The sequence below is a fragment of the Lupinus angustifolius genome, chromosome LG13 (genome assembly GCF_001865875.1).
Source record: "Lupinus angustifolius cultivar Tanjil chromosome LG13, LupAngTanjil_v1.0, whole genome shotgun sequence".
NCBI lineage: Eukaryota > Viridiplantae > Streptophyta > Magnoliopsida > Fabales > Fabaceae > Lupinus > Lupinus angustifolius.
In genome coordinates, this window is record NC_032021.1 from 2,628,828 (window position 1) to 2,646,340 (window position 17,513).

At 36.2% G+C, this 17,513-nt stretch overlaps 2 protein-coding genes across 6 annotated transcripts; one reads left to right on the plus strand and one right to left on the minus strand.

Annotated features, from left to right (window-relative positions):
- LOC109325319 (helicase protein MOM1-like) lies at positions 1,028–12,024 on the plus strand. Of its 5 annotated transcripts, XM_019557607.1 has the most exons (10): positions 1,030–1,558; positions 2,438–2,547; positions 2,629–3,182; positions 4,277–4,386; positions 4,521–4,541; positions 5,367–5,470; positions 6,562–6,666; positions 7,925–10,225; positions 10,341–10,554; positions 11,156–12,024. In XM_019557607.1, exons 1-10 carry the CDS (start codon positions 1,225–1,227, stop codon positions 11,824–11,826), a joined length of 4,524 nt encoding a protein of 1,507 aa, XP_019413152.1. In that variant the 5' UTR covers positions 1,030–1,224; the 3' UTR covers positions 11,827–12,024. The 5 variants fall into 5 exon arrangements, with proteins under 5 accessions (XP_019413153.1, XP_019413152.1, XP_019413149.1 ...); XM_019557604.1 differs by having other exon boundaries at positions 2,438–3,182; XM_019557606.1 differs by having other exon boundaries at positions 2,438–3,182; positions 4,277–4,356.
- LOC109325320 (phenylalanine ammonia-lyase-like) lies at positions 12,342–16,684 on the minus strand. The gene is made up of 2 exons (XM_019557609.1): positions 15,879–16,684; positions 12,342–14,277 (listed from the first exon to the last, which is right to left on the minus strand). The coding sequence occupies exons 1-2, from the start codon at positions 16,247–16,249 to the stop codon at positions 12,537–12,539; spliced, it is 2,112 nt and encodes a 703-aa protein (XP_019413154.1). The 5' UTR covers positions 16,250–16,684; the 3' UTR covers positions 12,342–12,536.

Sequence of the window (17,513 nt, forward strand, 5' to 3'; positions counted from 1 at the left end):
TTCGGCCTTATTAGGTCAAGTTTTATTGGGTTTAGGTTTAAAAATTAGACTTTATCAATACTTAGGGTCGGGTATATGACAAACATGATCCGGTCCGATCCAACCATGATTACTCATTTATTATGTTTGTATGTGACTCTACTCAATTATGTACATAGAAATAACATTTCTTTGGTTAAAAATTTCATTAATTCTCTAATTTTTCCATCATATATACATGATTTACAATATATATATATATACATATCATTTTATATGTCAAATTATATATACATAATAATAAATAAATAAATAATGTTGATAATATTTTATCTGAAATGAATATGTATTATACTTAATCGGTTATAAGGTTGAGTTCATGTTCAAAGACTGACTCAATCGATATTTAGAGTCATGTTACTTTAAATCTATAGTGGAATTCAAATTCAAAAATGACTCAACTAATATTTAGAGTCAAATAAGAAATCAACTCATGTTCACCTATGCATCTTTGATAGTTTTAGCACATGTCTCTATAGCCCATAATCCAAAGAGAAGAATCAAGACAATTGAAGTGTATGATGATAGACTTCTAGAAGTCATGGTAATGATGAGATGAGAAACAATTGATTACAAAGCATGTGTCAATATCATGTGATGTCAACCATCTCCATATATTTTACATAGAAATTAATTGGCTATGTTGGAATGATTAGCCAATTCTAACATGGGGAGACAGTGAGAATAAAGGCTCATTGAGTGTGGTAAATTGGAATAAGAAGAGCATATCCCAAAATGTATTTAAACTATTTTCAAGATAATGAAGTTAATGATATGAGATTTTTTTTAACATACCCTCTACATAAGTGGCTTGGAACAGACGAATGATTACTTTTGACCTTTAATATGGTACGAGTGTCATTAATCTAGTTAGGGAGGCTTACGTGGAAGAGACATGTAGGAAAGTAAATATATTAACCTTCCACTTTCGAAGTTATTTTCTTCTTTAACGAGGTAAGTGAATATATTTTACAAAGACTTGTTCCTTGTACTTTGTTTGATTTTGTAGGAAAATAAATCTCAACCGCTCCTTCTCTCTCACGATAGCTTTTCACATGGTTGATTCATGCAGATAGCGTGTTTATTTGATCACTGTGAACTTCGCATTGCTTCGAAACTGCTGAATTAGGGTTCCAATTGTTGTTAACGCGGTGGCGGTGGTGGTGGTTCTGAGAGACGAACGCAATGACACGGTCGACATTATCGAAGAAAATGGCTTCCAGTAGTCGCAATCGCGAGTCTGAGCGAAACTTGAAGAGGAAGGAACCGCCGCCATCTGTGGAAGTTAGAACTAAATCAACGAAGAAGATTACAACAGAACTAGCTACTCCTCTCGTTCTCAGGAGATCTGAGAGAACTAGGAATCTTTCTTCTACAGTGTCTCAGCTGAAGAAGTCAAAACAAGATGAGAGTGAAGATGATGAGGATGAGGAACGTGATTTAGAAGCAGAAGCGGTTCAAATCAAGAGAAAAATGAATGCTCGTATCTACAAAAATATGTTTAGAAATCCTAAAAGAGGTAACATATCAGGTTACTTATTTTTATACAATTAGAGAGTTATTTGATCCAATTACTCCAAGAGTAATTTTAAAAATCTCACTACACATTTTAGCCTTCAATTATAGGGAAATCTAGTTAATAATACTAATTCAAATAACGGGATTTCCCTAAAATGGATTTCCTTGAATAGATGACTAAGATGTGGTGGTTTTTTAAATTTACTAGAGTAAGTGGAACCCCTAGCTTTTCTGTTTGGTAAGTTCCTTTTATTTTTAATAGGTTAAGTTGTTTTATGTTTTCAAGTAGAACATGTTCTTTTTATTTACAAACAATGAACAATGTGTTGGTCCACTTGTGTAAGGCCCTACCGGATCCCCAGTTAGACCAAAAGTTCAAGAGATCGATATGTATGAGACATTTGTTGGGAGGGACAACCACTCACCCGGGAAAAGTTAGTTCCTTACACATACGGTTGAGGATACCTCTGATTATACAAAAAAAACTTGTTTTTATTTATTATTAGTTCTAGTTTAAACTTTAGAATCCATTTTTAACGGTATATTCTTCAAAAAAAAGTGGTAGAAGAATTTGTAGATCTTTTCATCTAGAAATCAATGACACCAAATTTGTGAATTTTGGGAATTGAGAGAGCTGTGAGGAAAAACTTGCCTGTGTATGACAAAAAAAACAATCTAGTAGTTTTGCCTATTATCATTCTTTGTTTAGCTTTGTTGCCCTTTTGCTTACCCCATGGGGTATTTTTTTGTATGCCTAGAATAATTTCTGATTTTAGTTTATCCCAAACACAAGGTTATACAAAATTCTGATAATTGAAAATGTGTCTGTGACTGTTAATGTTACTCATGTAATTATTATTTTTAATTTCTTGACTGCCAGATTGCAATCCAGAGTCAAAAAAGATGAGTAAGTCAATTCAGGAAGGTGGTAACAGTAGTGGAGGCAAGATTGATGAGGATTTTGAGGGGAATCCTGTAGACCATAAAGAAGTCTCCGAGGATAACAAAGCCAAAGAAATCTCCAAGGATAACAAATCTGAAGAAGTCTCCAAGGATAACAAATCCGAAGAAGTCTCCAAGGATAACAAATCCGAAGAAGTTTCCAAGGACGTTATCATACCATCTGAGGAAGGCCAAGGCGAAGAAGTCTCCAAGGGCGGTAAAATACCATCTGAAGATAAAAAAACCAAAGAAGTCTCCAAGGACTGTATACTACCATCTGAAGATGGCAAAGCCGAAGAGGTGAGAACTGAGTCTAGGTTGAGTGAGCCCATGAAATATCAATTAGAAAATAGTGTCACTCTAGCTTCAAAGATAACATCTAATGCCACAACTCATGAGACTAGTGGGGAAACTGGAAGGGTTCCGTCTGATTGCCGTGAAGAGGATACATTAGAGATGCAAGAGTCGAGAAATTCAATATTGAATAAAAGTTTGATTAAGAACTGTGTTGAGCTTGATAAGGGTGAAAACTCAATATCTTCTAAGAGAAAAGAAACTATGGTGGACATGCATTCAGATGTTTCTGCTACATTGGTTAATGATGACAATGGCAACTTGATTGCTGATGCTAGCCCTTCAACAAATACTGTGGGGACAAGCGAGTCATGTTCCAAAAGGATAAGGTAACTGTTATTTTTTAGCGGATGATAGGGAATCAATCTATGGTACACCTGAATTAATATGACAAAAGAGTTTTTAGCCATTCCATATTTAGACCTTTTAGTGTGTTCTACTGCTTTTGTTAGGTTTTTCTTTCATGTAGTCTCTCTCTCTCTCTCTCTCTCTATATATATATATATAGAGTAATAAAGTTAGGCTTTTTTTGTATACTGTTCCAAAATATGTTTTTTTTTTTATATTTCGTTTGTAATTCACGATCTTTGACACAATTTTATCGGCAACCTAACTTTACCCCGCCAAGTGAGGTCAGCTACATAGGTTAATCTGCACCACTGGGTTCTATCAAAAGCCGAAAGTTCAGTATAACTATTAAGAGTAGGGTTTTTTCCTCAAAGGTTTCTCTTGATTTTTTCTTAGATCCCCAACTACCTTTTCAATTGAATTAACTATCTTCCATTTGATCCTCTTTTCCAATATTTGTCTTCATATCATATGATCATGGCGTCATCTGATTACTTAGATCCATGTAGCCGACCCCACCTAGTGGGACAAGGATTGGTTGTTGTTGTCGTCTCCTCACATGACCAAACCACCTTCAATCACAATTCTATTGTTGTCATTCATGTTGGTTCTGGGTAGCGTTATATATTTGTATAGATGTTTCATGAAAACAAGAGAAAGAGGGAAAGAAGGGAAAGGTTGTAAAGTTTAAATGAGTGCTTTTAGAAGTGGGTTTTCCATTATCTGTTAATGACAGAGCTTAATGTTTCATTGGATTTGATGATTATTTTGTCACATGGTATGTAGTTGCAACTTGCAACTATGACCTTGCTGTTATATTCATTTACTTATTTTGATAAGAAATTATTTGGCTGTCATAACCATTTAAAGTTAAGTTTCTCAGTATTGATTGTATTGCTTTCGGGGGATGGGGCCCATCAACAAGTTTTATCCCACTATTAAGATGATTTGCTTACTAAACTTAGGAGTGGATTTAAATTAATGCTGCTATCTAAAAAGAAGAAAAAACCTTTTCTACACATGTAGGATAAGCTTATTTTTAGAGCTTCTAATTGGTTTAGGATGGTTTTTTTAGGCCGACCTCTTTATCAGATTTGCAGAGGAATCAGATGAAATTGATCAATAATGTTGATCAGTGTTCTTCAATGTCTGAAGGTGAAAAGTTATCCCCTCGATACAAGGAAGGTTAGTGGTCTCCATTGTTATTAAGTTTTAGTTTACAGTGACCTTTCACATTTCAATGAGGTTGACAAATAGCATGAGTTATTGTAGCATTTGATGTTTCCTATACCTTCTGAAACCATTGCATACTTTTGTAGGTAAATCTGGAGATCCAGTAGGTAACATCCTTTAATTCTTGACTACTCCAAAATGCTTGTGTTTTTAACATTTTTCTTTGACATAGAGAAATACTTTAAGGCAAGGGGGTTTCTGTGATAGCTTCCCATCACCTGAGGAGTGTCAATGTTAACGAAGCAACCATGAGACACCGCCTAGTACTTTGGTGTGACACATCCACCTCAATCACTGTTAGGACAGAAGGGAAGGTAAAGTAGGTGGGGCAGTTAAAGTAACTAGTTTTTATAGGGATCAATATCACAAATAGAGAATAATAAGGATGGAAAGGGGGAATTCAGCGAATTAGAGTTTGTTTGTGAAGGGGAAACCCTTAGAGTTTCCTTTCTCAATCTCTATGGGATTCCCAGTCCTGTTTCCTCGGTTCCTAACTGTCACATCATGCACTTTTGACCAAATTGATGCCTTTCTTTTTTGTACATTGGAGGTGCTAAGACTAGGGTAGGTTAGGGGGGGGGGGGTAAGTGGCCTAGTGAAGGAAATCTGTGGAAACTTAGCCTCTTATTGCAAACCAAACTCATACACCATGCTTTTGTCATGTAATCCATCCAACTTCTAAGATTTGAGTTAGTTTGCTTTTCTTATTAGGTCCAGTCACAAGCCCTTAGAATGATTAATTTGCTTCAAATCTACTTTTAAATATCACCTCTTCACTTTCAAGAGGTATCCAACCTGCCTCATTGCTTCAAAGTGAGGCAGTTTGCAGGGCTGCTTCCCCAACCCGCCTTTTGCCTCGGCTGACACTGATTTGTAATTTATTCTATGTGAATTACATTTCTTGCTCAATTTGTTTGCTTGATCAAATGTAGAGAGACCTCAAAGTAGCAATGATGAAGTAAGGAAACAACAGAGGAGCTTACATCTTTTACTGAAGCCAGGGATAGCAATGCTTTGTGAAGTTCTTCGTTTCCCTGTATGAAGATTGTTTTGTCTTTCTTAAGTTTTACTTAGTGTTAGTTTTTCCTAGTCTGGTCCTTTATCATTGACAAGAATGCAATTTTTATACCAGATTGTTTTGGTGTGTTGATGAAGCATGACTTTCGAGATTGTATAAAAAGCTAGGAAGTTAGTGATATTAGTGTAAAAAGCCTTCGTAATTTGATTGCTTGATAGGTTCCTGACTTCCCATTTCCCTGTGTGCTTGATAGCCCTCTGATATTTTGTTTAGAGGGTGAGCTTGGCGCAATGATAAGATTGTTGCTTAACCATGAGGTCATGAGTTCAAATCCTAGAAACAACCTCTCTACTTGCGGGGGTAAGGATGCGTACACATCTACCCTCCTGGACCCCGCTAAATGGGAGCCTCATGCACTTGATAGTAGAGATGTTTGAAATAGGAAAAATAGTTTTAACATTAAGAAGAAGGAGATTGCTTAAAATAGTAACTGGAAAGAGAATAGTGGGTTGGAAATGGCAGCCACAAGCAGGATCAATAAGCTTTGGATATACTCTAATAATTATATTACTTCTTTTATACTTATCAGGTCCGTTTGTAGCATAACAACGAATATAATATAAAGTCGTGATAGGAAAAAATCAGAAAAAATTAATGAGAGCATATATCTGATACTCAACTGCGCAGATTGATGAAGGGTTTTTTTGTTGTTGGTTTAGCTTTTTTGTAGAGTTTTTCGTGTCATTGATCAATTAACTTTGTTGGATTTGAATACACTGAAATAGCGCTATGGATAATGGTTTACCTGTTATGATTAAATTTTGGAATCAAGGTCATGTATGCAGAACCTAAGGAATGTGGAAATAGTGCATACCTTAAAACAGTTCCAGTTTTCATAAGATTTGAATCCCTTTTACTTTGTCCTTAGAAATTATTGCTATCTATTCTTCTAAATCTAACTCTGCACAGGGAATGATGTTTAGAACTTTATGTACTCAATGATAAGTTTCATGATAGTTTGTTTAGAAAAAAAATGATTTAGAATATTAATTAAGCTCTACTATCATTATGAATTTGATGGTATATTGACATATCTTTTTTTAATGCAGGACAATGTCAAGAGAATGGTTGATAATTGTCTTGAATATATTATGAACAATCGTCAGATCTGTACAGAACCAGTGTCAATATTTCAGGCTTTTCAATTATCTCTGGTCAGAATATTTTCATGTATTTTCTTTTATTATTCTAATTTTATTTGTTTTTACCCGTCTCTGCTTTCTGAGATAACTTCTTGTTTTTTTAAAGAAAACTGGTATTACTTTTTTTTAGTTTATATATGACTGCTGGTAATCCTCAGATGCTCTCTTCTAAAAAAGGGTCAGGTGCATGGTTATAACTGATGGCTTTTGCAGAATTGCAGTCATTCTTTCTAATTTGTTTCATGTCATGTCTAATATGTCCTTAATGTTTCATCCATCAGTGTTATCGAATAGCATTTTTTGCATAACTTTGTATGATCTTATTTTTTATAGCTGCTTTTTTCCTTCTATTTATATAGCTAATTTGTTAAACTGTTATGTGTCTACTATTTGTCTGTGATGTTTTCTATATTGTATAGCAGATTTTTGGCCTTCTACCATGGACCGCTACCTGGCATCGATTACACTAACTCCATTGTGATTTGTCTGTGGGTGCAACCTAAGGGACAAATCTTCTGTTACTTTTTTGTTAGATTCAACAAATCTTTTTCTTTACACTTGTTGTCACTTGTCAACTTCAAGCCTGTTTCTTATGTTGCATACCTTGAAGTTTTGCATGACATTCTAATCTCTAGGTAGCTTAGTGAGTGGGGTAAAATTGTGGCTAGATTCAAGTTTCGTGTATGTAGGGCACACATTTCATGGTCAAATAACCTTGACTCGGAATAACTTTGTAAAAGTTCTTGGCCAAACTTTTTGTCTAATGAATATTGTATTTTTCCTTGTGTTCTATCCAATGATATTTCTTTTTTTATCTATGAAAAAACGTGGATACCTCTTCTTTTATTTTGTGTTTGAATGCAATTATGTGTGTTTTCTCATGTACCTCATCTTTTTATCTTGTAATGTATCTATAGCTCTACCTAGGGTGCATAAGCACTAATCACATTAAATGTATCTTTTCTTTGTTACAAACTTTAGGGCTATGATCCTATCTCTTATTCTTTTTATATTCACTACATCCTTCTTCCATTCCTTATCTACAATTTTACTTACCCCATTTCTCGATCTTGTCTCACCTGAAGTATCTATCTCCCTTCCCTCTTTACCAACCTACTTAGTTTCTTGTAGGCACATAAAATTGATCTTCTTAATCGCCGTGTTTACTATTTCCATTGATTTACATGTAAGAGTGCCTATATTCCATGTTATGTGCAAATTTCAAGTAATGAGTTTTTCTCTCTTTTTTCTTGTACCGTACATATTTCAGTGTTGGACTGCTGCTGCTTTGCTAAAGCACAAACTTAACCGTGAAGATTCCTTCATGCTTGCAAAAGGGCATTTGAATTTTCATTGCAAGATAGAAGAGGTGTACGAAATTCATAGAATGATGCGGAAACTGAAGAAAGACTTTTTATACCACACAGGGAACTGTAATGTATCTGGCTCTCCAAAAGCTTCTGAATCATCATGCAGGGTTTTTTCCAATACAGGAGTTGCACCAAAAGTGGAATCGGCCTGCACCGATATTTCCAGAAGTAGTGAAGTTAAGCACCTTTTGATGCGACAGGAGGAGGCTAAGAAAAAGCTGAAAGCTGATATTGAGAGGAAAAAGGCTGATTTTGAGATAAGGTGTAGAATAGAGTTGGCTGCTTATCTAGCCTTTTCACGCAACGATGTGATGAGAACAGAAAAGGTCAAGGTTTTCAACAGCGAATATAACAAAAGAATTGGAGAATTGAAAAAGCAGCATGAAACACAACTCAAGGATCTCGAGGCCAGGCAATTAGAAGAAAGGCGGAAGTTCCAAGAGTCTTCGTCACCTCATGAATCTAGTAGTTGTGGGCCGGATATTGCAACACTGGTTCCATTTTCATCTAATGGAGATACATGCAATGACGAAATTTCAGATATTCCCAGTGGAGAGGTGGCTCTTGCATTCCATAAATCCCACTCTTCAAATGGTCCGGATGAAGTTTCTACTTCTAGGCAAGGGAAACCTGATGGGACTGTGTTGACCAAGCCTGTTTATGACTGCTGTGTAGAAACCAGGCTTAATGGTTCAAAGAATATGGTCTCTTTGAATTCACAGTCAACTGAAGAGCGTATCCCAAGTGCAACTATCATTTCATCATCAAATTGTAACAACACTGCACAAATCCATGAAGCTAATGATGACAGTGGTTCAGATAATGCTTACACTCTGGATTCACCTTTGTCTATTGAAAGAATTGCCTCCTTGAATTCGAACCCACCTCAAGAACATGTTGACAGTGTAAATGCCAAATGCATGCCAAATTGTGAAAATTCTGCACAGATCTACGTGGTTGGTGATGACCATGTTTCAAATACTTCAAATATTGCTGCCACTCTGAATTTATCTTTGACCGATGAGAGAACTGCCGATGGGACCATAAGTTTATTAGATATGGAGGTACAAGCGGAAATGCCTGGCATTGTCAATTTTACTGATTGTCCAGAAAATGTTACTGCTATGAATCCTCTTTTGTCCATTGAGCAAATGTCTGGAGGTTTAGTAGAAGTCTCTGTTTCTGATAGGGACTTGTCAAGGTCATGTGGAACTGCTAGTCCAGGTAACAGTAATGATGCTAATCATATCACTCTTTTGAATCAATTTTCTTCAGAGGAACAACATACTGATGCAGTCCCGTTAAGCATATCTGCTGGGCAAATCCATGATGAAGAGCCAGAGACTAGCCATGAAGTGGTCACAGTTAGTGTAGTAGATAGGGAGGCTCCCGTGGAAAATCCTGGCTCAGTCAATTGTACTGATCATCCAGAGAATGTAACTCCTTTGAATTCCTCAGCCATGCGTCAAATATCTGATGGAGTTTTATCATCTAGGCCTTCCCGGGCTTCTAGTTCGTGTGCTGGTCCAGCCACAGTTTCCCTTTTGAATCCACCTTCTTTTGAGCAACAAATTCCTGATAAAGACTCGTTTAAAATACCTGATGGACAAACTCCGGTGATGGTTCTAGAAACTAACCATGTTAATCTCGTTGAGCCTCTAGAAAAAATGCACCCATTATCATCTGTTGAGTCTTCTCTTGACCAGGATACAGATAGAGAAATGCAGAATTCTTTGCTATCTAGTCCAGTTGATATTGTACCAGCTAATCAATTCAATCATGTGTCACTGGTCATGGAGCCTCCAGAGGAGGTGCAACAGCAATCCCCTTCGGCAATGTTCCTTTCTTCCAACTGGGATCTATCTAACATGCCCTTTGTAACTGGAACTGAACATCAGCCAACCAATGAAGATGCACTCTCCAGCCCTATTCCTGATATATCAACTGAGGTGCCAAATCAAGCTATTGAGCAACCTGCCTCATATTTGGAACTTAATTCACCTATGCCTGGTGGTGTAAGAACACAGTCTTCAGACACAAGGAATTTCTCAACTCCCTCAGAGATCAATCAGCATCCTCTACAAAGCGCAACCCATCCAGCTTCCATGATTGTTCCGCCCTTGTGTGACGATCCACTTGTAAATGAAATTGAAAGAATATGTAAAGTGACAGAGCAAAATATGAAAAACCATGAAGATATGGTTAGCTTCTGGTTTACACATTGCTGTGATGTTACTTATTTTCAGTTTTATATATTTAACATTTTCTTTACTTTTATAGCGATTAACAACTACTATTTTTTTCCTGTCGGAGCAGAAATGGCAGTTGAAATCTGATTTTGAGAAGGAATATGAGGAGCTTCGCAGGAAGTATGAGATTAAAATTAAGGAGATTGATGTTGGATTTCAGCAAACAAGGAAGAAACTTGATACAGATCATGAAACTGTTTTTTTAAATAAGATCTTGGCTGAGGCTTTTAGTCTTAAATACATGGAAGTTATAGCACCTGGTGCATCTGGAGTGCAGCAAGGTATATTGCTTTTATAGTCCTTTGTCCTGACTGCATATGATAAGAAAAACCTAATCTCATTTCAGTTCCCTTCCAATTATTCTGACTGTAGTAATGGTGGTAATTTCCATGCCATGTATTTTTTGACTGAACAAGTTTGTACTGAAACATTAAGCCTGCTCGATGACTATATTTGTTGCTTGTAAACATATCTAACTGGCTGATGACATTAAGATCTTTGTAGAGAGTTAACAGGGATAATACCGTGCTTCCATTGTTTATGTACTCATATTTTATCCCCTAAAAAGAGACAAAATGATAACAAATTTGTAAATGGACTCCTTTTGGTGTGGGGTGTGGAGGGCATAGGAAATCAAACACTCAAGCAAAATTGCATAGCAGTAACTTTACCTATGCAGTTGCTTGTAAAGTTGGTTGTTTAGATTTTTGTAAACATCAGGAGGTGACATGTTTTCTTTCTTCATTTAAATTGGTACTTTTGTGTATGTATTTTTTAGAGAAAAAAATGCGTCTGTCACTTTGTGCATGCATTCATATAATCCTTTTCATATTCCACTCTGGCTTTTCTGTTTGTCCTTTATTATCACTATCTTTATCTCAGATGCAAGTTCTGCACAACTATCATGCCAGCTTTCAAGACTACAAATTGCTACTCATCCTGCTCTAGTTTTTGGTCCATCTTCCTGTGAGCCCCCTGCAGCTAGTCTGCTAAGCTCCTACATTACAACTAGCTCTCAGAATGCGGTACCACCAGCTATACAGGCCACTCCGAATACATCAGGAATTTTCTCCAGCTTTTCTCCAAGACTACCAAATATCAACTCCATTTCTTCACCCTCAATTCCTCATGCCGGTCGGGAGATGCGCGCCACTGCACCACATCTGCAGCCTTATAGACCCGCAACAGCTGTGCCATCCCCCAGTCTCAGTACAGTCCCACTTGGGATGCCAATTCAGCCTGCACCTGGTAACATACCAGTAACTTCCTCATTTTCTCACTGGCCAGCAACATATCAGTCCACTCCTCACATCCGGCATCAGCCTGTGAATTTAGGTGTGTTACCCACAAGTAATATACCTGCCATGGATTTGTGTATGGGTGCTAACAGTCAATCTGGCATAAATATGCAAAATGTCCTGCAATGTATGTCAAACATGGCTTCATTGAACCAATCCAGATTTGGCACCAGTAGTAGTAGCATGCCGCCTAACCCAGCCCCACATCAAGCTACACCATCATGTGTAGTCTGTTTATCTGATGATGATGACTAACTAGACGCCTGAACATACTTTTGCGTCTAGTTAGAGGCTAGACATGAATTTAGAGGCTAGATATTGCTGTGAGAGTGGTACATTCACTTCTTTTTGTAAAGTGTACATAGATATGTGTATATAATTGGCTATAACAATGCTGTGATAGTGGTGCACCTAATTGTTGTAGCTTTAAATGAAGAATCATGTTTTTTCATATATGTATAATGGGTTTAGGCGCTACGTGACTTATGAATTCTTTATAAATAAATGCTTAGTAATCCCGTTGTGAGACTCAACAAAAAGTACCAGAAAATTATGAGGCAAGAATAACATATAGCTTGTGTTTTAGCTTATTCTCGAATGTGTTAGTATTTTGATTTTTGCTTTGAATGTTGAATTTCGGTATGGGCTTGAAAGCAAGCAAATGATTCTCACTTAGGAGTTCTAAAATCATGCAGTAGTACCCCATTGCCTTCGTTTGAATACATTTTCACGATCATTCACGTGCACTGGACAAAAATCTTCTTATGATGTAACTAGAAAAAACTTGTGCTATTAGAATTAGAGTTTGGCTCAGTGAGTTACATTTCTTGCTTCACATTAAATCTTGCATATTTAAGTACACCATTTCATCATAATTATTTCCTGCTTGAAAACTAAAGCTATTAATGTCCATCAGAAAACATCTCTATCAAAACTAATAACCAAGCTGTCCTACTGAAGGTCAATCAGTGGCTCCCACAAATGGGAAGAGGAGCACCATCCCAATCCTTAAGGCATTCAAACATTGGGTCTATTATCTTTCCTTGATTAATTGCACTGAAAACTTTATCAAAATCTTCTCCTGGGGACTTGATTTTTTCACCAGTGAGAAACTCAGTCCCTAATTCCTCCCTGATAAACTTATAGAGTGGATAGGACCTGCACTCTTTAATTTTGTTGGGACTTTGTGAACACCCTTTCTCAAAGGCAACCCTTGTAGATTCAACTTCTTTAGGCAGCACTGTCTTCAGTATCTCCTCAAAGGCACCGATCTTCAGCAAGTTCAAAGCATCATTACTGAGCAATGCGTGCTCAAGAAGCACTTGCCTTAGTTTTTGCATAAGTGGATATGTAGCATTACAAGGGTCATCAATGTAGTCGAAAACATACTCATGATCTATCACTTTGAGTAAATCTTTCTCACAGAATCTTGAGGGATGAAGCTCTCCATTGATGCCTAGAATCAAGACCTTTTTAGCTGCGTGGCTCACAGCAATTTTAACTGTGTTCTTTAAGTTCTCCTCCAAGTGCCTCAAATCTATAGCTTGGCAAAGTGCAAGGAGGTAGGTTGAAGACATGAGCTTCAATATTTCTACAGCTTCTGCTGTTTTTCTAGCTGAGATTAATCCCAATGAGTTCACATCTTGGTTGTGTTGTTCTGCACTTTGCACATGAGTAGTAACCGGGTTTGCTAGATACTGAAGCTCAGAACAATATGATGCCATTGCTATCTCGCCACCCTTGAATCCATAATCCAAACTTGGAAAGCGACCCCCTGAGAGATTTGAAGACAACCCATTATTGTAGTAATCATTAACCAGTTCGGACATCTGAGCAAAAAGAAGTTTTCCAATTGCAGCCAATGCTAGTCTTGTGTTGTCCATTGAAACTCCAACAGGAGTACCTTGAAAATTGCCACCATGCAAAGCTTTGTTCCTTGACACATCAATCAAAGGGTTGTCATTCACCGAGTTTATCTCCCTTTCGATGGATTTTGTTGATGACCGGATAACTTCAATTTGAGGACCTAACCATTGTGGTGAAGTTCGAAGAGCATATCTATCTTGCTTAGGTTTTTGGAGAGGATCTATCTCCTGTAAATTTTGTGCTGCTTTAACATAAATACTTCCATTCAAGATGTGTTCCATGATTGCAGCTGCTTCAATCTGGCCAGGATGATGCTTCAGTTTATGTGTCAAATGGTCCGTAAACTCTGGCTTCCCTTGCATAACTTCAGCAAAAATTGCTGACATGACTTCAGACAAGACGGTTAAGATGTTAGCCTCAAACAGAACTAGTGATGCCAAACCAGCTCCAACACCAGTTCCATTAACAAGTGCAAGACCCTCCTTAGGCTGCAACTCAAAGAAGTCCTTACCAATATTAGCAAGATGGAATGCTTCTGCAGCACTTAGGGACTCACCATTGGGACCAACAGCCTTTGAATTAGGCCTTCCTATGAGGAGTGCAGCTATGTATGAAAATGGAACCAAGTCACCCGAGGCTGATATTGAACCGCGCAAAGGCAAGAGCGGTGTTATGTTGTGGTTGAGAAGTTTCACAATGGCTTCTAGTATCTCAAATCTGATGCCAGAGTAGCCTTGAAGGAGGGTATTGATTCTTACCAGCATTGCAGCTCTTGTTGCATTGTTTGGCATAATATGGCAAGCCTCTGCACCATTTCCGAAAATTCCAGCATTCAAAAACCTGTAACAAACATGATTTCTGCTATGTAACACAAATTGCTTAAGAAGTGTAGGCAACTAAAATTGCACAAGACATGGTAAACATTTTAATGTCCATAAGCATTGCATATCCCATTAAGTATTGCAAATATATGTGTGTGTCGTCTGGTTCCGTAAAGAAAAAGAATCAGTGTATGCTTCGTGTCTAGTGAGAATGTTTTTCCTAGTGTTGGTATTAATTGTTAGGTGGAGTTAACTTGGGGCAATGATAAGGTTATTGCTTACCGATCATGAGGTTACGAGTTCAAATCGTGGATATAATCTCTTCGTGCTAGCAGGCAAGATAACATACATCTACTATCTCATGCCCCATTAAATGATAGCCTTGTGCACTAGACCACCTATTAACATTAAATGTTGGAATAGATAGTTTATTAATTTGCCTTGTGTGTTAAATCTATGTCCTCACTCGTTTTGGGTTTTTCTCTTGTTTACGCCATGGGTGATGTATTGTTTATTTTAGTGTTGCTAGTATTACTAGGACAACATTATATTCCATTATCCATTATTGTGATATCTTGATATTTAATTTTCTGTCATTAGATATCATATTCTTAATAGATATTTGTATTGTCAACGGTAGTGAGAAAAATATATTTACCAAGTTAGATATTGATATTATCTCTAATTTTCCCCAACAATATATAATACATATATTAACATGGGGTAGTATATATTCTATTAAATCCCATAATGTATTCCATACTCCATAGCATAAACTCCATAGCATAAAGTATTTAAGTCAAACATGATGATGCAAAGGACATGAAACTCTTCCTCTATTTATTTTGTAGAGGGTAATATTTATGCGTGACAGTATAAATATTTATATATAGTTGGTGTATAAGGGCATAATCTATCATTCATTTATATTATTTTTATTTAAGAGTCAATAATAATTAAAAATAAATGACAGATAATACAATTATAATATAAAAACTTCATATAATATTGGGGCATACATTGTTTTCTCTATATCTCCACAGTGTAAAGATTTATATATAGTCAATGTATAAGCACATAATCTATCATTCATTTATATTATTTTTATTTAAGAGTCAATAATAATTAAAAATAAATAATAAATGATATAATGATAATATAAAAAATTCATATAATTTCGGTGCGTTTTCTATATATTCATTAGCTGAATCATATCATACATGTCTGGTTCCCTTAAATGGGGTGACCCAGATTCAATTCTTGAATGATACATGGCTTCTAAGTTCTAAAAAAGGAAATATGTGGCTAAAAAAGTAAACTCTTGTGGAGTTTGTAATGTATTTGAGTACTCATTCCTTAAATCCAAAACATTTAATTAACCTGGAATAATATAATTTATATGTTTGGTGATTACAATAAAATAAATTAAAAAGGTAAAAGGTACATGAAAAAGAAAAAAAATGTATGTTCCTAAATTATATAAGTTTTAAACAATGTTATTCTATTTTCTACCATTTATGATTAATAATTATATTCAAACAAAATAAGATAAATGAATGGTGAATGATAAATCTTTAAACCAAGAATGCAATATTAGACTCAAAAAATATGTGAAAGTACCTAATGAGTTCAGCTTGAAGAGCCACACCCTGAGTGGTTCTCCTATGTGAAGTAGCACCAAACCCAGTTGTGACTCCATAACTATCTGTTCCTTTCTTCACACTCTCCATCACCCACTCACTACTCTCTTTCACTCTCTCTTTCACTTCCTCATTCAACTCTACCTTCACCCTTCTCTCCGCCACCGCCGCCACCTGCCCCACCGTCAATGTCATCCCTCCCACCCTCACCACCCCCTTCCTGTACTCCCTCACCATCTCCTTCACCTCCTCCACGTGGCTCCCCTTCATTGACTCCGCCGCTACACCCCACATCAACGGATCCACCCAAACGCTACCATTTGCGTTTCCATTATCATACCTTAACATCATTGAAACATTCGTTTTTTCTTGTTGTTCTTGTTGTTTTTTTATATAGAGAAAATGTTTGCGTTTGGGTTTTGTATATGTTGAGGTGGGGTTGGTGGATAAGGAAAGTAAGTTAAGTTAAGGTAATGAAATGTTATGTTGTTGATATTTGGTGTTGTTTAAATAGAGAATGTTTAACGTATGACTATGAAAGAAAGATAGTTGGGTTGGGCACCAAGTGTGTCATTCGAGGAAATTAGGGATTCAAACTAAGGAAAATTCTATATGCATGTAACTAAAATTTGTGTAGCCTTTAGATTTCCCTATAATATGCATTAAATTTGGAGTTTTTTGTTGAGTCATTGAATCTTCGTGTCAAGAGGGTCACATGATAATGACATGTGGGTGACCGCAGTGGAGAGGAAAGTTGCAAATGCATGCATAATAATTGATGTTTTTATCTTGGTATGAGCATGACGCGACTTTACTCATTTATTTTATTTGACCCGTTTATAATCAGACCTAAATATAGTTAGGTTTTATAGGGTTTAGAGTTATATTCAAGTTCAAAAATTAGATTCGAACAATATTTAAGGTTGAGTAAGGAATAAACATGATTCGACTCAATTTGTTCCATAATAACTCATTCTTCATTTTATGTGTCTATTCAATTGTATCGAGAGTTATGACATTTCTTTGACTCAAACTATCATTAGTTCTCTATCTTTTTCCATCATATATATATATATATATATAAATGATTAATAAAATATTTACATATATATCATTTCATATGTTAAATTACATATCAATATCTACAAATGATATGTATTATATTTAATCGGGTTTAATGTCAGAGCTACTCGATCAATATTTTGGATCAGATAATCTTCAGGTCTAGAGACAAGTTCGGATTCAGAAAAATTATTCGACCAACATTTAGAGTCAGACAAAAGGCAAGCCATACTCGACCCAACCCAGCTGTGCTCACTCCTAGTTTAATCATATATGCTCCATTATTCTGTATAAAATAATATATAATAAGATAGTATTAAATCAAAATTCTCCATCCATCAAAAACTTCCCCTCTCAAAAGTAATATATAAGTACTCTTGCATATGTCATATTTTGTCTATGATGTCATATTAGATTAATGAAGTTCATGTAATCTGTTATAGGCATTGCACATGAGAGAATGTGGTTTCTTTAACAAGTACAATTCAGTTGGTTGAAGCTAGAAAGAATATTGGCATATATCTTGCCTTGATCACCAAGTTGTCCCACACGG

Excerpts from the sequence above, each read along its gene's own strand:
- LOC109325319 (XM_019557604.1), top strand. The coding sequence starts at position 1,225 with ATGACACGGTCGACATTATCGAAGAAAATGGCTTCCAGTAGTCGCAAT. Across the intron at positions 3,183-4,276 it reads TCATGTTCCAAAAGGATAAG|GCCGACCTCTTTATCAGATT; the intron begins GTAACTGTTATT and ends TGGTTTTTTTAG. Across the intron at positions 4,542-5,366 it reads TAAATCTGGAGATCCAGTAG|AGAGACCTCAAAGTAGCAAT; the intron begins GTAACATCCTTT and ends GATCAAATGTAG.
- LOC109325320 (XM_019557609.1), bottom strand. The coding sequence starts at position 16,249 with ATGATGTTAAGGTATGATAATGGAAACGCAAATGGTAGCGTTTGGGTG. Across the intron at positions 14,278-15,878 it reads CTTCAAGCTGAACTCATTAG|GTTTTTGAATGCTGGAATTT; the intron begins GTACTTTCACAT and ends TGTTTGTTACAG.